The sequence below is a fragment of the Desmodus rotundus genome, chromosome 6 (genome assembly GCF_022682495.2).
Source record: "Desmodus rotundus isolate HL8 chromosome 6, HLdesRot8A.1, whole genome shotgun sequence".
NCBI lineage: Eukaryota > Metazoa > Chordata > Mammalia > Chiroptera > Phyllostomidae > Desmodus > Desmodus rotundus.
This window is the reverse complement of record NC_071392.1, coordinates 31,366,985-31,388,681: the sequence shown is the minus strand read 5'-3', so window position 1 is coordinate 31,388,681 and position 21,697 is coordinate 31,366,985. Positions and strand designations below refer to the sequence as shown.

The 21,697-nt window shown below is 39.1% G+C and overlaps 2 protein-coding genes across 7 annotated transcripts in view; one reads left to right on the top strand and one right to left on the bottom strand.

Annotated features, from left to right (window-relative positions):
- The window catches only part of AKAP9 (A-kinase anchoring protein 9), a 177,826-nt gene extending 174,356 nt beyond the window's left edge, over positions 1-3,470 (top strand). For all 6 annotated transcript variants that reach the window (XM_024577161.3, XM_045185209.2, XM_024577162.3 and 3 more), the window contains 4 exons: positions 307-392; positions 1,560-1,689; positions 2,215-2,354; positions 2,931-3,470. In XM_024577161.3, the coding sequence (XP_024432929.2) occupies positions 307-392; positions 1,560-1,689; positions 2,215-2,354; positions 2,931-2,965 (391 nt within the window). In that variant the 3' untranslated portion in view covers positions 2,966-3,470. The remainder of the gene's footprint in view (positions 1-306; positions 393-1,559; positions 1,690-2,214; positions 2,355-2,930) is intronic.
- Positions 3,471-6,427: 2,957 nt separating this feature from the next.
- On the bottom strand, positions 6,428-20,988 carry CYP51A1 (cytochrome P450 family 51 subfamily A member 1). The gene is made up of 10 exons (XM_024577257.3): positions 20,646-20,988; positions 18,591-18,689; positions 16,366-16,542; positions 14,785-14,911; positions 13,081-13,255; positions 11,996-12,115; positions 11,409-11,604; positions 8,850-8,945; positions 8,153-8,321; positions 6,428-6,700 (listed from the first exon to the last, which is right to left on the bottom strand). The coding sequence occupies exons 1-10, from the start codon at positions 20,817-20,819 to the stop codon at positions 6,522-6,524; spliced, it is 1,512 nt and encodes a 503-aa protein (XP_024433025.1). The 5' UTR covers positions 20,820-20,988; the 3' UTR covers positions 6,428-6,521.
- Between the last annotated feature and the right edge of the window lie 709 nt (positions 20,989-21,697).

Here is a 21,697-nt window from a genome sequence, read left to right as displayed (position 1 = left end):
CTCAGCCCTTCCACTTTTCTTTTTTTCACTTTTGCCCTCCATCTCTTGAGTCCTGCTTACTCCTAAAGCCAGAACTGATGTTGGCAACACAAGAGACCTTTGATGCTTTGGGGGAAAACCCTGTTCTTCTCCAGTTAATTTTGCCACAAACCACGGGAACATTTGCATAGTTTGGGCAATCATGTGATTTTGAAATTTGTTTCACATCATATTTAAATGTATGACATGATTTTTTGTACGAAGTATGTTTTTATACTCCCTACATTATAGATAATGCTGTGACATTTTTTCTGGAATATTTTTTAGAATGAAATTTTTGGTTCGACGGTGGCATCGCGTCACAAGTTCTGGTTCCATCAACATTAACAGGGATGGCTTTGGACTGAGTCCAGGTGAAGTCAAAATAGAACTTTTTCTTCTGTTTATGATTGTCTAAAATTACTGCATGTGTCACACCTTCCAAATAATGTCGTCCAAAGACAGAGAGCCCCTATTACTAACAAATCTGAGGACCTCACTGTTTTAAAGAGTAATAGTAGCTGATTTTTATGGAGTTCTTAGTCTACACTAGGCCCTGCCTTTTCCATGTGTTCTAATATATTCTCCCAGTTCTGTGACGTAGGCACAGTTACTACTATCACTGTACAGATGGAAAACTGAGGCATGAACAGCATCTGTCATTTGCCTCAGTTACCCAGCAGGAAGTGGTGGAGCCAGCCTCGAACCCGGGCCGTCTGGCTCCAGGACCTGCTCTTCCTACAACTGCATTTAAGGCTCTGGTTTAAGATAGGCTTGCTGTTCTCAGTAATATGGAAGAGTTACAGCTTGAAGTTTTTACAATTTAACAATATTCCCACAGGTTTCTGAGTGTACCAGTAGGTTACGTAATAATGGTTGACAGTGAAAGTTCCTTCTCTCTGCACCGAGAAGTGGAAACAAACATTAGAGCTTCAACATTTCAGGCAGAGAGGGGCATACACCGAGCTGCAGACACACAGCACAGCTGTGCTATGTATTGCTGTTAAACCACCTGCGTATCTTCTACAGGAGGTTAGCATGAGCAGCAGAGAAAAAGGAAATCTACATGGTGTCCTAAGCAAAGTGTTTTGAAATGTGAATCTAAGCTTCAGAAATAGCTGAAATTTGTGCCATAATGACTTCTGTGTTTTAAGTTAGCAAATCTTGATTTCAGGTTTTTTCTAATAAAGTCACCAGAATGGCTTGGCTTCATTAGTCTAATTTTTTTTTTAATCTACATCATGTTTTCTCCTAAACCATACATACTCAGGCACCCTTTTCCTCATCTCTCCTTATAACTAAGTAGTTTAAACGGTTTATTTTTTTGAGCTGTAGTTTTGGGTTAGCAGAGTACTCATTGAAAGTTAAACGAGGTAACAGATCTACTGGTTTTTCTCTCCTGCAGCAAGAATAATTGAAAATAACTAAATGGAAGGTAGTGTAGTACAGCATAGTAATCTTTTGAGCCTTGATCTGTTTTGTAGAAATTTTTCAAGGACTTGGTATTTCTTTTTAACAAGGTACCTTTTGCATTACTTCAGGTGCTGAAAAGACTGACCTGTTTTATCATTCTGCTGGTGGCCTGGAGCTGTATGGGGAACCAAGGCACAGCGCCTACCGCTCAAGATCAGAGCTGGACTACCCTCGGTCTCCTTTGCCATTTCAGAATAGGTAAGAATTTGATAAAACTTGCTCAGAGCAGTTAAAGATACAGACACTTAATAGGGAAAGGACAGTGCTAGGGCTCTGACTGCTTTGCATCGAACTAATTAAGTATCTTCAGGTATATGTGATTTATATAGCTGGATTCCACGGTATAAGAAACAGTTGATCAAGTGTTCTTTAGTAGACGTTATGGTTTAGGCATTGGGAAAAGTATTCACTAAAATTGATAGTCTCTGGACATTATGAAAAAAACTCAAGTCTGCATGACAAGATGCATTTATATAAAACACAGCATTTATTGAGGACCTCTGTGACAGGCATTGTACTGGACATTCTCATGATGACTTAATAGCTGCTGCTTTGACCTGAGTTTTTACCTTTATACAACACAAACTCAGAAGTGTGGGGGATGCAGACCAGGCAGTGTACTAGTGGTCAGCCTTTTGAGGGTAGGGTGGAGGGCAGAGTGGGTAAATTACTTGCCCTGTTTCTGGATAACTTGGATTCATGTTTATATTTCTAATCCCATAGGTACCCCGGCCCTCCAGCTGATTTAAATCCTGCTTCCTTGGCATGTTCTCAGCTTCAGAACTATGACCCCGACAGGGCCCTGACAGATTATATCACCCGGCTGGAGGCGCTGCAGAGGCGGCTTGGCACTGTGCAGTCAGGTACTCTCGGCTTGGCTGTCTGTACACTCCCGATGTCCTAGGCAGACCCACAGCTAGCTCCCCTTTTTGAAACGCCTTGACCTTCCTCATTCGGGTAATCAAATCTTACAAGACAGTGCCTGAATTACCAGGTTAGACTTAGGAATTTAAGACAAGACATGAATAGTCACCCCCGACCCCACTCCTCCCCAAAAAGATTCCCTGCTGCCTTCATTCAGCAGATTGGCAAGTCAAAATGCACAATGAAGCCCTGGTCGGGTAGGTCACGTGGTTAGAGTGGTGCCCCAATACACCAAGGTTGTGGGTTCAAGCCTCTGTCAGGGCAAATACAAGCAGCAGCCAATGAATATATAAATAAGTAAAACAACAAATCGATGTTTCTCTCTCTCCTTTCTCAGTAAATTCTTAAAAATAAAATAAATAAAATCTGTTCAAGTATGAAGACTTTTTAGGAAAATAAAAAGCATTATTTTTAAATGGAGGGTAATAGTAATCTGCCCCTTTATGAACTGGTTAGTCTGGTATAGGTAACAATCTAATTTGAAATCATTTAAATATCCTGGTTTTCTCTCATAGGTTCAACTCATTTTCATGCTGGCATGAGAAGATAATCCTTTGAAATCGAAGTGATTTTAAACAAATTCCCTTTTGTAAACCAATGGTTCTTTTGTGCTTTTGTATTGTGGACATTCAATGGGACCAACATGAACACAGCTTACGATTGTATACAAATCCCTTGCCAGCACATGAAAACAAACTGGAGTTTGTACATAGCAGCGTTGTGTATGTATTCATGCACAATAGTCCTTAAGTTACATGTGTATTTGTGGAATGCTAATTTAAGTGGTTAAATTATAAACCTGGTGTATTTATCAAATGGGTGAAAAGATTAAACTTTTGCGCATTATGACACTGCTGAATGTGTGGCTTGAGGTGTCCTGCACTTTTCTTACAAGGCTACTGAAGTTACCTGTTTCTGCCTAATATATTTGCTACTGGTGATGATGACAGATATCACTTGTAGAGACCTATTTTTGTATAATGGTAGAAGTTTTGACTTTTATGGGGTATTTTGTGAAGTACTGAAATAAAAATGACTTCACCATTTTAACCACACTGTATTTGAACCCTCTTCATTTTTTAACTACGCCATAGTTCCTGGTGCATGTCTTAGTCCATCTGGCTGCTCTAACAGAATACCATAGGCTGGTTGCTTTATGAACAACAGAAATTTATTTTTTCACAGTTCTAGAGGCAGGGAAGTCCAAGATGAAGGTACCAGCAGACGTGGTGACCAATGAGCCCTGTTTCCGTGTTCATAGACTGCCATCTCCTTGCCATGTCCTCATAGGGCAGAAGGGGCCAGGGAGCTGTGAGGTGTCTCTTATAAGCCACTAATCCTGTTCATGGGAGCTCCCCCCAGGAAGTCCCCCCAAAAGCCCTACTTCTGAATAGCAACAAATTAGAGACTACAGTAGGCTTCAACATAGGAATGGGGGGAGGGTCACACACACACTCAGTAGTCTCATTACTTACCTATTTAGGACTTTGAGATTCAGAAAGTTGTCCTAATCTACTAGATACCATTGGGATTTTTCTCCCCTTCCATTGAGGAAGCATTGTCCATTTGCCTTTGTATCAACCTTACATATATGTAAAGTATTTGTTTAAAGCTATTGATATATTGGTATTTTCGTGATTTAATGTTACTTCTGTCCAAAGGTGTGTCCTTACAAGGCCATGTCCACTATGATACAGAACTCATCATCTTAGCGGACTCAAGAGTCCTCCCTGGTAACCTGGCAACTCACTAAATCGGCAGTAGTAACAGTAGTTGATGCTTATAACCAGATTTTTGCCTTATTGTTGGGTGTATTCTCTGATTTATACCAACACAAAATAGGCTATGGAAACAAATTGTACATCCTTGAAAGTTTTACAGTACCTAAATTTTCCCTGTTAGCAGCAGCTGGGCTTCTGCAATAGTTCTAGAAATAACAAATGTATCCTGAAGCAGATAGTTGAAGGTGAGGGTTGTGGGCAGAACCTTTCACAGTGGCCAGTCAAGGCTCTTTGCTCTGAGCAAGAAGGAGCAGATGGCCCAGTGCTCTGACCGATCCCTCCGTTCACTCTGTCGTTTGACCGGCAGCCCTTTCTGACATCAGGCCTCGCCATCAACTTGTTAATGCTTATCATACTTAATCTGTGATTAAAAACTACACCTCTTTCAACTTTAAAACCTCTTAACGTCAAAAACAAACTATTCACTAAACATAGACTAGCCTTTCCTCAGGGTTTCAACTTTATTTGTGCCATGAACCTCTCCTTCCTTATGAAACTATTCTTCCCAGAATAATGCTTTTTAAAGACATAAAATACAGGGGCCAGCACAAATAATGCCCCTTTTTATTATAAAATCTTTTATTACAAAATCATAAGCATGTAATTCTGTAACATAATAATATCACACTCAAGCACAGTATATGACATTTTAGGTGAAATGTTCAAATTAAAACTATAAATTATTACACCCATATTATTACCCTACCAACCACACTCAAGCAGGCGTTACTTCTGCCAGACCCTGTGTTTAGCACTGTAAAGAAGAAACATTATATGGAAAGTCAAATTGTAAAAATGGCTTGTGATATAACATGTAAGTTTAAAGAAATAAGATCTAGCAGATCTAACAATGACCGTAATTTCAAAGTAGTGATGAGAGTAAAAGGTACTTCAAGATCTGCATCATCTATAAAGTGACAGGAAAGTACCTGTGATTTCTGTTCACAGTTGTGGGTGCTGCTAATGCTAGTGTGGTTTGTTGCCTAACTTCGTAAATAAAGGAAATACTAAGTTATCACTTGAAATTAGTACAAATAAGGATGGAATTTTTTCCCATCCAAGTTCCTAGATTCCTGAATTGTACTCACTAAATAAAGCACATGTGCTTTACAGTTCATGAATACAGACTATATTTTTCTCCAAGATAATTTTAATGTGAAAAACTCTTTTAATAGCAGAGACAGTGTTTAACATGAGTCCTCCAGCCTCCTAAACAGAACTGCCATACACACAGGGAAAATGGTATGGCCTCACTTAGTACAAACAGACTGTGTAGTCAAATTCCAGGTATAAAAGACAGGCCTCCAGTTACAGTTGGAGTTGATTCTTGAACACAGCCTTCACAGTCACAGAATAGGACCAATGATACTGCTCTCAAGGGCTCTGCTTCATGTTATCCTTATCTTAAAGGCACAGTTTTCTGATCTCAAATTTTGTATTTAAAAAAAGCTCGTTGACCTAAATTAAGTTTTAATAACCAGAACTAGGAACAGAAACATCCTAAATAGATTCTGGAGAAGAAGCAGGGAACCCACCTGGAGCCGAAGAGAACAAAAGCTATCCCTGAGGGACTTTATTTTGGATTTTCACAGAGATGTCACCATGTGGAACCAGAAACAAATGTCCAGGCAGATAAAATATTTAGTAATTCCATCAAGTTAATACAAGCAGTCTTTGGAATTAATACTTACATTGTTTTTTAGGAAATGTAAGTCATTGTCATAGATATCTCTGTTTCCTGTAGACAGTACTCCCAAAGGACGTATTTTTCTACAATATAGCTCCGTTGCTGCTCTCACACCAAAACAGTTAATAGGATTCTCTTTCACCCAAGGCTCTGAATGTTTATTCCCAAACCACCAATCCTCTCACATACAAACATTACCCAGTAAATGAATAAATAACCTAAGGCTTCCAAGGATCTCAGTGGGCTTTTATATTTGCAGATCTAGTCCAAAATTTGAATACCCTGAATTTACTTCCCCAGAGCTAATAAGCATGCTCTTAAAATTAATACCTGGAAATTGTGTTATTTAGAATCTGCCAATAACCAAGATCCCCCTGAACAATTTTTTACTAGTGAACTTGATTTCCTTAAAGCATATGTAGTAAATACCCTCTTATACTATTAGAAAATGTCTGAAATGCCATTAGATTTTATGGAACCATTCAGTTTAGAAAATATAATAACTGTTAAGCTTGCTGACTTTTAAAGTTACACACTCAAAAAAGAGTACACAGAGAGTTGTTTCGTAAACTTCATTCCCTTCCAATGCTTTCGCTGTTTACAGTGACATTTCACATTTTAGTTCCTTGCAGCGTTCTTCATTTTGATCTTCGTTTGTATCGGATAACTGGGTTTTCAGGGGTGTGAATCATGGTTGTATAATTCACAGCGGGAAAATATCCATCAATGAGGTCAAATTCATATAAACGAAGCATAGTGGACCAAATTGTCTTGATTTGCACGTAGGCAAAATTCTCCCCAATACAGCGATGACGCCCTATAAAAAAAAAGTTTTCATAAGAATCAGCTGGAATTCTTTCTCACTTCTTTTAGCCTGCAGTGATGAAGTTTGTTTAGCTGTAGTTTAGGTGAAGAACAGCTACACAGATATTATAATAAAAAGACATTCTTTTCACATAAAACAAGAATATAAATAGTTAATAAAAATCCCAGGAGATTTTCAACCCAGTTTTAGTGGAAACAGCATTGGGTAATTATAAAATTATTTTTCCAATCACTTTTTTTGAAACTGAACATTTAAGTTAAATATATAAAGGTTTAAAATACACGATGCTACTCTAGCTTAGCAATATACTAGAATATTTTTACCTTCTCTCCCAAGAGAGCCCTAGTCAATATAAACCTTCCAATCAATGCCATTACAAATGATAGTGGAATAAAAAGTCATTTAATAAACCCAAAATGGAAACACAGATCAAAATTTGAAAGGAAGGTCACATACAAACAAAAACTGACAAGTTAATTTTAAAATGAATATGGAAGTGCAGAGGACCTAGGACATCCAAAACGATCCTGGAAAAAAACAAGTTGGAACACTTAAACTGACTTCAAATCTGACTTCAATACTAAAGGTACAATAACTGTGATATTGTTAATTTGTAGTAAGAAATATATTTGGTCTTACTCGCGTTGTTGGCACAAAGCTCCTCAAACCCTTGGAACATCTTAAGTGAAAAGAGATGACTTTCGGAAAACCCCTCAGGAAGGAGGGGGAGGAGCTGGAGGTTGAATTACTCACAAATGACCAATGACTCAATCGATCATGCCTATGTGATGAAGCCTCCACAGAACTCCTTAAAATGCAAGGGGTGTCAGAGTCTCCAGGCTGATGAACACATGGGGGTACTGGGAGGGTGGCACGCCCACAGAGGCCGTGGAAGCTTGTGCCCCTGCCCCCATACCTTGCCCTATGCATCCCTTCAATCAGGCTGCTCCTAAGTTGTATCTTCAGTCCAGTAAGTAAACTTTCCTGAGTTCTGCGAACCGTTCTAACACATTATGGAACCCCAAAGAGGGGACTGAGAGAACCTCTGATTTATAGCCAGTTGGTCAGGAGAACAGGTGAAAAATGGGCTTGCATCTGGTATCTGCAGTGCGGGGAGGGAGCGGTCTTGTGGGACTCACCCTTTAACCAACAGGTCCTGTGCTAACCCCAGGAATAGAATGTCAGAAATGAACTGAATTGTAGGAACCCAGATAGTGTCTGCAGAGAACTGGTATGGGGAAAATCCCCACACATTTTGCAAAAATGTCCCTATTAGGAAAGGGAAAGTTATCTGTAAATAAAATTCACATGGCTTATTTTTGTTCTGATAACATCTGACAAGCTCTTCTCAGAACAAACATTTCAAATGTAAATATATTCATGCAAGATCAGGCTGGTTCAGGGTAGGTATGGCCATAGACTAAATAAATACATTCATCTTACCAGCTCCAAATGGCACATAGGCAAACTTCTCTCCAGAAGCTGGATTGTCCCCTAAGTAGCGATCAGGCCTAAAGTCCAGGCGTTCACTCCACGAGTCTTTAAGCCTTTGATTGACAGTGGGGGAGACACACACCTGATGTCCTGGAGGAATGGTATACCCTGCCACCACCTACAAAGGAAAGCAAAAAGTTTCATTAATTTCAAAATGTCCTACCAAATCATCAGGTCATTGTGTAATAAAGCAATAGTATGCATCAGACACACACATATTTAAAAACTAGATGATAGGCCAGCAAAAAATTATTTAACTCAAGATGATTTCCAAATGACCCAAAATTGGGCTACAAATATATACACAAATAAAAAATAATGCCTTGGAGGTAGGGGTGGGATTTCAAGGAAAATCTCATTTTTATACTTCCATAGTTAAAATTTTTTACAACAAAACATTTTTAAAAAGAAAAATATATCATTTGAAAAACCCTACTTGTTAAATAAAAATGCAGGGAACAGATTAGTTTGTATACTGTCTGCAATTATGTGAAAATATATATGCTTAGAATATGTAAAATTTAAAATTAGGTAGAAGTGGTGGTTATTCTACTTTTTTAATTTCAAAAACTCTCTTTCTGGAAATCATCTTTCTGATATATTAAAATTAGGGGCACACAAGAGGAGATGTTACTAAGAGACCCACCTGAGGAGTTTTGGCCATTCTCATCATGGTCATTATAGGGGGCCGAAGCCTTAATGTTTCTTTTATACAGCGATCGAGTAAATTCAGGTCCTTGAGCTAAAAAGAGAAAATACTCCCTGAGTTTTACAAATATTTAACATACTCCAACATTATTTTAACTTAAATATTATTGTAGAAATTAAATTTTATTTAATTAATTTTAAGTTAAAATTATTTTTTCTAGGTTATTACAAAATAGCTTATATTCTGAGTAGAAGTGCAGAGGTCACTGGTTCAAGGTAGCTGGGATTATCTTGTTCTATCACTGTCCAAGGTCAACAAGGGAAAAGAGGGAAGAAGAATAGGGAGAGAGGTGATCACCCTGAAGAACGGCATAGTAAGGACCCAGAAAAATTCATCTAAAATAAAAATAATAGCAAAAACCATCAGTGTCAGCTTTACAAAAACCCGTACACAAATGTTTAGAGCCGAATTATTGACAATAGCCAAAAGGCAGAAAGAACCCAAATGTCCACCAGCTACCGAATGGATGAACAAGTGTGGTGTGCCCAGATGGTGGGATGTTACTAGGCAATAAAACAACTGAAATATACATACGACATGGATGAACCTTGAAAACATGCTAAGTGAAAGAAGCCAGACACAAAAGACCACATATTGTGTGAATGTGGTCATTTATAGGTAGGAAATGCCCCAAAAAGGCAAATCCCCGGAGACAAAGAGCAGATGAGCGGTTACCAGGGGCCTGGCACAGGAGACAATGGGGAGAGACTACCGACCCATACTGGCTCACTTTTGGGAGTGAAGTGTATGTTCTGAAAGTAAATTGTGATGATTTCACAACTATAGATACACTTAAAAACCAGTAAACTGTATACTTTAAGCGAATGGATTTTACAGTATGTGAATTATGTATCAAGCCATTATTTGAAAAGTTACTAAAATCAGAAATGAAAGAGGAGATATTACTACTGAACTTACAGAAATAAAAGGTATGAGAGAATACTGTAACAATCGTATGCCAACAAATTAGGTAACCTAGATTAAATGAATAAATTCCTAGAAACACACAAGCTACCAAAACTGATACAAAAAGAACATGAATAAGCCTGTATGTAACAACTTAGAGATTGAAGTAGTAATCAGAAAACTTCCCACAAAGAAAAACAAACAGAGATGACTACTCTGGGGAACTCTATTAGACATGTCAGAAAGAATTACCACCAAGCCTTCTCAAACTCTTCCAAAAATAAAAGAGAAGGGAACACTTCCAAACTCATCTGAGACGTGTATTACTCTGATACCAAACCTATCAAAGATATCACATTAAAACTACACTATTCCTTATCAATATTCCTCATAAACATAGATGCAAAAATCCTCAACAGAATACTAGCAAACCAAATCCAGCATTAGGATATTTTAGCAAGGACTATGGGGAATTTTCAAAAAGCAGGCTAGTCAAATTAAGCTCCAGTACACAGAAAATTTCAAATTGTCCCTTTTATTTATATTCTTTTTTTTTAATTATTTTCACCCATCCCCACCCCCTCCTCTTTGCTAACCATCACCTTGCTCTCTGTTATCTATGGGTCTGTTTATTTTGTTTATTCATTTGTTTTTTTTAAGATTCCAATATAAGTGAGATCGATCACACAGTATTTGTCTTTCTCTGCCTGATTTTTTTCACCTAGCATAATACCCTCTGGGACCATCAAATACCCATTTGTCACAAACTGCAAGATTTCATTCTTTTTTTAATTGCTGAGCAATATTCTCGTGTGTGTGTGTGTGTGTGTGTATGTCAAATCATCTTTATCTATTGATAGATATCTAGGTTGCTTCTGTATCTTGGCTATTATAAATAATGCTGTAGTAAACATAGGGGTACACATATCTTTTTGAATTAGTGTTTTTGTTTTCCTCAGATAAATCCTCAGAAGTGGTACTACTGAGTCATATGGCAGTTCCAGTCTTCATTTTTGAGGAACCCTCACATTGATTTCCAGAGTAAAACCTATGCCAGGTTACAGTCCTGCCAACTGTGCATGAGGGTTCCCTTTCCCCACATCCTCACCAGCACTTACTTCATCTAATTTAGGGACTGATTTTTTGACGACAGCCATTCTGACAGGTGTGAGGTGGTATGTCTATCCTTATGGTTTTGAGGTGCATTTCCCTGATGTTAGTGATGTTGAGCATCTCTTCGTGTGTCTTGGTCACGTGTATGTCCTCTTTGGATAAATGCCTACTCAGGTCCTCTACCCATATTTTCATCAGGTTGCTTGTTGTTTTGTTGTTAAGTTGCATGAACTCCTTATAAACTATGGATATTAACTCTCTGTTGGATATATCATTTGCTAATATCTTCTGCCACTCAGTAGGATGTTTTTTCATTTTATTAAGGGTTTCCTTCACTGTGCAAAAGCTTTTTGCACAGTGAAGGAAAGTTTGATGTACCATGTATATTTTTGCTCTCGATGCTCAATTTGTCTCCCTTAAAATTTAGCCACAGATACTCTTAGATAAGGCAGCAATTTAAATGAAAATCCAACAAACCTGGTCATATGTTAAAGGAGGCAGATTCTCTCCACAGATTGTTTTCTGTTCTAAATAACAATTTTCTTGAAGTGTCTTGTCTCTGGCCAAAAAGAAGCCCATCCAGGCACTTGTGGTCGAGGACGTGTGCTGCCCGGCCAAGAGCAGTCCGATAAGCATGCCCGCTACCTCATCATCCGTCAGGGGACGCCCATCCCTGCGGAATGAGCCACACGCACAAGGTTAACACTTCGGCAGGGCGTTTCACACCTCAGCCTTTAAATAAAGGGTCACAATGAGTTAATGTTTCATGTATAACACTCTCCTGCATTTGCCCATCAGGGAAAAAGAGACAACCAATAGAAAAGAGGATTTTCAATACAAAAGATTTCGTTGCAGTTTCCTAGCAAACTTTTCACCACTGGCACCCTGGGATGCCAGTGAGGTACCAGATCCCAGTAATTTACGTCTCATCCGTTTAAGAAGTCCAAAGGTCACAGTTCCTAATTTTGCCAGCATCATTACTTTTTAACTGGAGATAGTATTTAACTATGTTTTCATGTGTAATCTCCTGCTTCAGCTTCATATGTGAACTGAACAGCTCTTACTTGTAAGTAGAATCTAGTAAAGTTTGGAGAATGTCATCGATTTTTTCTTCTGACTGTCTGCGTTTCTGGATTGCCTTATAAAAAATATTCTTGATCTCTCGATGAGCTCTGTCTCTGCGTCTGTAATTCAAAGATGAAAATAACTTCAAAAATAAAACAATGCTTTCTGACAATCAAATTCCTTTAAAAATAACCAGGACCTAGCTTAAAGCAATCTTATCTAACTAACAAATGACTCTAAAATAATTGACAAAACTCAGAACCCAGAGGAAAAAAAGATACCATGAAAATCACCTATTCTTAGGAATTTCTAGGATCCACCTGAACAGAAAAGAATGAACAAAGGTACAGAAAGCCTACGGAGTGCAAGCACTGAGCTGCACGTCCAGTCCTATGAGCAGTCTGTCTTGGTGTCGCAGACGGTCCCACCGTTTCGGTGGTCAAACTGCAGTTGACAAGGAGACAGAGAGGAAATTAAAGAAAAAAAGCATTAATACTTCAAACAAAAAAAAATTCCACAATATACTACAAAATGGTCAAATGCTCTCAAATGAGTGCCCGTAGGACCATATCACATTTCAGTGGAGTTTAGAGACTCCTGAGTACAAAGAATACACTCGAGTTCTTTGACAGAGTTTAAAAAGTGGGTTTTAAAATACTCGAACAGACAGACAACAAATTACCTTTTTAATAAGCTGAAACTTAGCTTAAAATGAGCTCACTATATAAAGAAAACCTGTCTTGAATTCTTATAAAAGCATGGGGGGGCTCATAATCTTCCCCAAATCTATTTGCTTAATTTTTAATTTTTTTAAATTTTTCAGTTACAGTCGGCATTCAATATTATATTAGTTTCAGGCATACGGCATAGTCGTGACATATCTGTATACCAGCTGGCACCACACATAGTTATTACAACATTACTGACTATATTCCCTATGCTGTACTACATGACCCCGTGGCTATTTTGTAACTGCCAATTTGTACTTCAGTTGTTTAATTTTTATCTCTGTTAACACAAAGCATACCAACCCTGAAGTCACTATACAAAGTTAAATCACTGAAGGTAGTTTTTATATCCATACCTGAAACTAGGCAAAGGGAGCCAGCCCGGCAAGAGCCAAGCTGCATGGCTAAAACCGCCATCCAAATCTGCATACAGTTGTGCCACCTTCTCGTTGAGTTGACTTCTGATTTCCTTTCCATGTAAGCAATGGCTGGCTGTTAAAATTATGAGCTCAGAAAGAGCTTCAAACAAATCTAGAGGGGAAAAAGGTCATTCCCATTAATATTGCCAAAAATTCTTTTGAAAATGTTCTGTTTTCGTAGAGATATAAAACTGTGAAGGAAAAGTAAGAATGAAAACTTAACTCAAGGATCAACACGGTCCTAGTCATACCATCAAAAAAAGCTTATAGACAGATGTGTGACTACCCCACCCAGCCAAACAGAGAGGCAAGACACCAAATGATGGGAAGAAAGCAGCCCACCCCCACCCCTGCAGGACAGCCAGAATCAATGCCGAAAAGGCATCTTTTCTAAACCTCATTCATGAGTCCTTCGCCTTGAAAAGATAAAAAAATATATAAATGAATGTGGGTGTCTCAGCCCAAGGTCACAGTATAACAAAAGCAGCAAAAAGTTATTTAGTGCATACGAGGACAATAAAGAGATGCTTCTCAAGGAATAGCAGTCTAGAAACTGAAGAAGGGGTTATTTCCCAGGTCAAGAGTGGGAAGGTCAGGACTAAAAATGGAAGTCTTGACCATATATACATATAAGAGAAAACAGTAACTAATCATTAATTCATATAGCCCAACACAGGGACAGATTCATCAGGCAGGCATCATCTGGATGACACTTAAGTCATAATCAATGCCATGTTCTTTAATTCCATGTTCACCAAATGAAATTCCAATTATCATCTGGCTTTCCAGTTAAATTTGCTAACAAAATGGAGTTCAGCAAATACTCTGGTATTCTTGGTGCTATAATCATGTCTCACTTGTATTCACTAACTTAGCATTCTTGTATACACCAGCTTCTCATATGGTTAGAAATAGATCCCATCAACCTCAGGTACTTTTTTTTTTAATCAAGTTTTTGGTTCTAAAACCTTTTCTAGAACTGAAGCCCAGACCCAAAACATGGTGACCTACACAGAGGTCTCATGGCCCCACAGGCAGATGTTGCCTCCTGCCATGAGTGTGACAACTGTCTCTGGAGGCCACACTTTAACTGCAGTCCAATGTAAAGACTAGATGCCCCAAAACAACCTAACATTGAGTACACCACATAATACAAGATTGCTTATAATACATTTTAAAAGATTTAAAGATTCTACTGGAAAGGGCTAAAGTCAAACTTTTAGTAAAGGTAAAGCAAACGTATGGATTTAAATCTGCTTTTTTAATAGAATAAAGCATTCTCATACAATATTAGATAAATAAGGTATTATATATATAATTAAATCATTTATAGACTTTTACTTGCCCATTGGGGGTAAAAAAATTATATTTTATTATAAAAATCACTTTATTTGTACAAATGAGCTGAATAATATACATGCTAATTAATCCATTTTAAGGTTTTGCTAGTGAACAGCAAAAATCACTTCCTCTCAGGTCTTTTTAATTCCATGGTAATCATACTACGTTCTTCCCATTAAATCCAAGATGGTTTTACATTGTTATAGTTTGTTTTTTACACATGTATACATATTCTTACATTTCTAGTTACAGAAAAGTAGAAATATTAGGATGAATGCAAAATCAAAACATTTTACTTACTTCTTTCTCCACTTTCTCCCCAACTTTGAAAGTACTCCTTTGTTTCGTTTTCAATTATAGAGACGTGCTCTCTAAAGTGGGCTATGTTAAGGCCACTTTTTAACATTTTCTTCTGCTCCAAGAAAACCTTAAAAAAATTAAAGGCATATAACATTTATAAAGGCATTTAACAAATTAAAACACAATTTTGTTTTATCACAAGATCCATTTTGGGCTCTGGTCAAGTAGCTCAGTTGGTTAGAGCGTCATCACAATAGGCCAAGGTTGCAGGTTTGATCCCCAGTCAGGGCACATACAAGAACCAACTAATGAAGGCATAAATAAGTGGAACAAGTCGATGTCTCTGTCTCTATCAAAAAAATACAAATTTTTAAAAATGTCACCCTGGCTGATGTGACTCAGTGGATTGAGTCACAGGCCTGTGAACCAAAGGATAACTGGTTCAATTCCCAGTCAGGGCACATGCCTGGGTTGCCGGCCAGGTCCCCAGTAGGGGGCCCTCAAGAAGCAACCATACACTGATGTTTCTCTCCCTTTCTCCCTTCTCCTCTCTAAAAATAAATAAAGTCTAAAAAAATATATTTAAAAAAGATCCATTTGGGTTATAACTGTAACACTCAAAACAGCCTCTAAAAAATGGAAAATAACAATAGTACAAGGATTTTTAAAAACTGCCCTAGATATGAGAAACTTAGAGCATTTATTTTTCACAGGTCCTAAACAAATGATAAATTAGGACTCTCACTTCCTGGCCACCTTCCTATCCACCCTTTTCCCACTTCTGACTCTAGGGCTCCCTTTTCCTATTTTGGTATTTTCTACCCTTCCTAGCCAACCCAGATGCCAGTGCAGTCTCCCAAAGGTCCATTATGTTTCAATATTTTTATGTTGCTTCACATATTCTCCTGTTCTATTCCCCTCAAAAAATATCATTCCTCACTGACACTATCTTCCAGAGGTTTAATCAGAGGGTTTTCTAGGGCTCTTTCGGCCTTGAGAGTCATCATTTCCCCACAACTCTCTCATCCCCAGAAACAACACTTAATGTCAACTCTCTTAACTACCAGACACTAGGGTACTAGGTAGTGTGTAATACATTCACAGCCAGAGCCCACACCGAGCAACTAGGCCAATTATCTGAATTTTGTTTTACATCAACTTGCAGCACTTTAATATTTGACTTTGTCAGGGAAAAGAAATCACACAGACTTCTAAAGCCAAATATCTCTAGCTCAAAAGAGTTCTTATGCTAGAATTTCAGGCAGAAGTGGGAAGGTAGGAGACTCTACAATGAGATTTTCTTGTTACCCTCTCAAATCAAATCCCAGTAAGCTAAGTCATCATTGATTCTATTTCTTTGTATAGGACACCCTTTAAAATTGCTTAGCCCATGCCAACCACTATAAAACAAAATATACATTGTCAGTTACTCCTGGTTTTTCTTTTAAATGTCTCATGATTCTCAGATTTTTAACCCAGGGAATAAACTGTTTCTACATTTTAAATATATACTATTACACTATTAGCTATAGCTATTATAGTACAGGCTTAACCTGTCTTGAAGATAACAGTGTCACCTACTGGATTAGGCACATCATACGCAACTCCCTTCCCAAACACAGGTGTGGTCAGCCGACTGTAGACATCTTCTGCATTCAGGTCTTCATTTTTACTATTGAAAAGCAGTGCAGCGGCATCACTCCCCAGAAGATAAGTAAATGTCTTGCCCACCATTGTAAAACTAAACACAGGTCCGTACTAAAGAGAAAAAAGTACCCATATTGATGTTACCAAAAAATACATAGCACTGAGACATAATTTCTTAAATCACAAAAAAACACATTGTTGGAAAATAAAAACATTCATAAACCTTAATGCAATTCATTCTCAGTCTTTGTCCAAATTTATAATTATGATCATCCTGTTCAAATGAAATATAAATTAAATTTTCTACTTTTTTCACTGCTTATGTTAAAATATTTTCTATCTTCTACACAGACATCATGATGTTAATAATTATTCTTTCATTGTTAGACATGGTGATGTGTCCATTTTTTTACTTATTATATATAATTCAGCAAGGAATATCTGAGAATACGGATTTTCCTTCCCCTTGGTTAAAGAAAAACTTACAGGAGTAGCTAACAGGATATGACCTTCCCTACAGTGTTTGCTACGTGAAGACACCAGAACTTTATTTAGTTATCAGCTTTACCACTTTCTCACCAACGATGTGCTTCAGTTTCCCTCATCTATAAAATGGGAATAACAGCAAATACTGCACAGAACTGTTGTCAAGGTTAAATAAATTAACAAGGATATGTTACAGAATACTATATAAATTACAGTGTGTGTGTGTGTGTGTGTGTATAATATGTATGTATTATATGCATATATTATATATTAGAAAGTATATATAAACAAATATATATATTAGAGTGCCTTGGCCAGAATAAAATTATAAGTATTTCTTTTATTATTATTATTATTATTATTATTACTAAAAGCATCGAGTTGGAAATCAAACCATATGTAAATCCTAGCTTGGCCACTGGCTAGCAGTGAGCTTAATAACAATTATATAAACTGTTTCTCAATTTTTTCATCTATATAATGACTATACCTGAAGGTATCTGTTGCACTTCAATTAGATAATCTATATAAAGCACTAAGTACTTATACAAAGTTAAGTGTTTTATAATTATCAGTATAATAGGAAGAAAAGAGAATAGGATTATATAGCCATAAATAGGTTTGTATGTTTGAAATTGGGAATGTGAGATAGTTCCCATTGATGGTTTTTAATTTCTTTTTAAAGGGGACACAAAGCTACCTGCTTTGATAGAAAAGTAGGAAGATTCAGAAATTTATAAAAATAAATATTTGAATTAGTCACTGTGGTAAGTGGGAAAGTAAGCCAACCACAAAAACATAATAGGATTGTTGAGCAGTGTTCAAAAGTCATTTCAGGTAGGCAGGCAATCATGAAATTAGGAAGGAATTAATCTGGTTCAAGGAAGGAGAAAATGACTAACAGGCTCCCTCCAAGGTTGGGGTTTTACCAGATAAACATAATGAAAAATCCGGGGGCAAGGATAATAAAGTACTGGCAAGAGTAGAACTCCAATGATGAACCATGGTCCCAAAGTAGAAAAAAAAGTAAAGTAAAGAAAGGCTGATCAATCAGGACAAAGTAAATGGAACAATGGACAGGAAGATCTACTGAGGTCATCGAATGGTTATAGCAGAAGGAGTTGCATAAGAAACTCCAGGAAAAGAAGCTGCAGTCTAAGAATAGAATCTCTACATTCATACTGTGGAGGTGAAATAGTTAGAAATGATGACAAGTTCAAAGTGGGAATGGGGAGTAAATGGCTGAAATGGCAGGAGATAGCTCACTGGAGAGAAGCACAAAGATCTGAGCGGCCATAGTGTTGTGTGGGTCAGTCGAGTAGAACTGAAGTTATAGAAGATATGTAGTGCAGGTTAGAAAATTCCACAGATGCATGGTTAAGAAAAAGAAGGGTCAATTAGTATTAATTTAAAGTGTGATCAGTGAATACAATAATTATGCCAGTGGTTTTTAAACCATAGTTGCTAGAACTGTAAGTTTCCTCAGTGGTATCTCAGAGATCACCCCCAGGATATGGGAGAAATTAAGAGGGCCCCTCCAGCTCTTAAACAGGAGCAGCTCCAACTTTCCTATCCCTGGAATAAGATTACCACCACAAGTTGTTCTTAGTGTTCTGCCATGTAAATGTTTCAAAGCACTAGTTTCTTTTTCTCTAATTATTTGGAAGACTTACCTTCTCATATGCATTTTCTAGAAATTCAATTGGACTTTTCCCAAATGCTATGGCATGCCCAAGGAATGGAATTGGAGAGAAAATGTATGGTGGACTTTTCTGCAAGAGAAAACAAAAACCTTTCAGTTCACATTTTATTTTGAGAGAGAAAACTAACCCTGATTGGTGTGGCTCATTTGGTTGGGCATCAGCCTGCAAAGCAAAAGGTCACAGGTTCAATTCCCAGTGGAGACACATGCCTGCATTGTGGGTTCAATCCCAGCATGGGGCATGTATGAGAGGCAACCAATCAATGTTTCTCTCTTACATCGATGTTTCTCTCCCACTCTTTCTCCCTCCCATTCCCTCTAAGAATAAATAAATAAAATCTTTAAAAGAGAGAGAGAAAGAAATCCAGTTCAGTTTCATGATCAAACAAATGAAATTTGCTATTAATATGAAAAAGTTATCCAAAAATGAAGCTTCAAAGTAATAAACAAAAGCCGAAATGCAAATATCTTAGGAGAGTATCTACAGTAAAAAGAACATAAACTCAAAACATGGTGTAAGATAAATGACTAGACAAACACAAAGGCATTGCCATTATAAATGCTGAACACTATCCAGAATATGCCCAATACTGTTACTGGTGGCTCTAGGCAACTTCCCTAATCACGAATAGCAAAACAAAAAACAACAAAAATAAAACCAACAGAAAAATCAAACTGTAGTTTCTTCACTACTTACTCCCACTACTACTCACAATTTTAGTCCCAGAATCTTGCCATAAGAAAGTATAGAAAAAGCCCCAGCTGGTGTGGCTTAGTGGATTGAGTACAGGCCTGTGAACCAAAAGGTTGCCAGTTCTATTGCAAGTGAGGACACATGCCTGGGCTGGACGCCAGGTCCCCAGTAGGGAGCAAGAGGAAACTGATTGATGTTTCACACATCAATGTGTCTCTCCCTATCTTTCTCCCTCCCTTCTCTTTCTGAAAATAAATAAACAAATTTTTAAGTATAGAAAAAGACAAACAGTAACTTGAGGTACAGATATAACGGATATGTAAAACAAGTGACATTTATCAGCAAACAGAACACATCTCACACTCCTCTCCCTGCAAATGAACTACATCCACTGATTTTAAAGAGACAGCAGATCCACTCTAGCAGGAACTCTTGGGCATTCACTATGAAAGGTACTTTAGATGTCCCCAAATAAGACTTGCAAATTACAACATTAAGTCTCCTGGAAATCAAACTTGCAATAATGAAAAAGCATAGACTCCTCAGATCTTAGATGGTCTCAAAAGAGTAAGGAGCACTACACACTCACTCTTCAGATAACGGTAACAGCAATCTTAAATACTAAAGCTACCTTTCTTTTCAAAGATAACCACTTCCTCAAAAATCCCACGTGCAGGAAATACAATGATACTGCCTGTTATGGTTCAAACTAGTTGTTGGCTGGTTAAGGATGGATTTATCGAATACAGAAGTATGAAGCCAGTGGTCAGTAAAGCCACTAAATTTGATAAACTGCTTTTATTAGCATCATAGGAAGAGCATACAGCACTCCAGTCACTCTCACTCTACCAAACTGAACACAGCCCTCTTTATAAATCCCCATCATGGGCAATGCCACAGCCCACAGGACACTGAACCACACAAGGGCAGTTCCCAGGATGACGGTCATCAGGGCTACAGCTACCAAAAGCATCGCCACCTGGGCCCCCACCTGGGCCCCCACCAGGCCCGCAATACCCCTGTGGCACCCAGCCCGGCTATTAGAGCACTCAGCGCCACACCATTAGGACCACCAGTTCCGCGGCCAGCAGAATCACTGTGACCACAGAGGCGGCAAGCACGACCCCGGCCGGGACCAGACACGCGGCCACCACCGGAATAAAGACCGTCATTACCAAGGACAGTAGGGCTAGGTGAGTGGTGGATACCCCTAGACGATCTATATGCCCACCGCCAAACCCAGGAGAGCACACCTGCGGTCACCGTCCCCGCTAGCCCTTCCGCCTCTTGAGTCCCAGGGTCCCCTTCCCAGAACCCCGGGGGTGCACGTACCGCCCCGGATGGCAGGGGGACAAGGTGGCCGATGGCAAGGCGGAGCAAGTAGACCAGGCTGAGTGTGAAGGCGCAGGAGATCAGTAGCATGGATAGCAGGCTGCCGCCTGTCACCTGCTCCATCGCCTGCCCCAGCACCGATCCTCCCGCCTGCAGTAAGCCCAGCAACGCCATCCCGGCCGCCGCCGCCGCTTCGGTCTGCCTGAGATGCTGGAGGCCGAGGTCGCTACCGGTCCTCCGAACAGACCGAGCGGGAGAAGCCGGCAGAGAGGTGTTCGGAGGCGGCCCCGGCCCCTAGGTCTCCCACTAAACCCAGTCCCACCCCCTACTCTCGGCTGCGGCGCGCACCACCCTGTGCGTCACAGAAAGGGGAGGGGTCAGCCGCTGGTCACGCCCCTATTGGGACTCTATAACGCCGAGGTCTCCTTACGCCTGTAAAGAGACCTTTAAGCAGCAGCCTGAACCTATGGCATAGGTGGTACAGAGACGGAGTAGAGGGTGACTTCAAGAAGACATCATCCCCTAGGGAATCGCGGACTACCGGAGCCAGTGTGCGTTGGCTGAGGGGTGCCAGGACACCACTCTGAAAGAGTGTGGCGGAGGGATTTCAGAACGAGCGTTGCGATTGTCCAACAAGCAGTGGCGCGCGCTCTGATTGCACCGCGGGAGTGTGAGGTGATCTCAGTCTATGGCGCGTCAGCGGGGCGGGTGGTTTGAGCGCCGCCCCCTGCCTGGGCGCTGGACGCCCTGGCCAGACCCAGCTCCAGAGTCAGCTCCTGGAGCCTCGGAGAGACAACCCCAAGTAGACGCCTAAAGGAAGATTGTGAAAGACGCCCACACAAGTGTAGGACAATGAGGTCAGTCCCCAAACCCCAATTAAAACAAGTCTGACAGGTATTAATGTCTGGCCATAAAGATAGCAAATCTTGGTTGTTAGCTATGTGGGGTTATACAGAAACAGGTTTTCCAAAATAAATTTTTATGTTATAGGCTGTCGTGACCTATTTGAGCCAACAGTTCCTACTTATTTTGGCCATTTAGCGGGAGTTCAA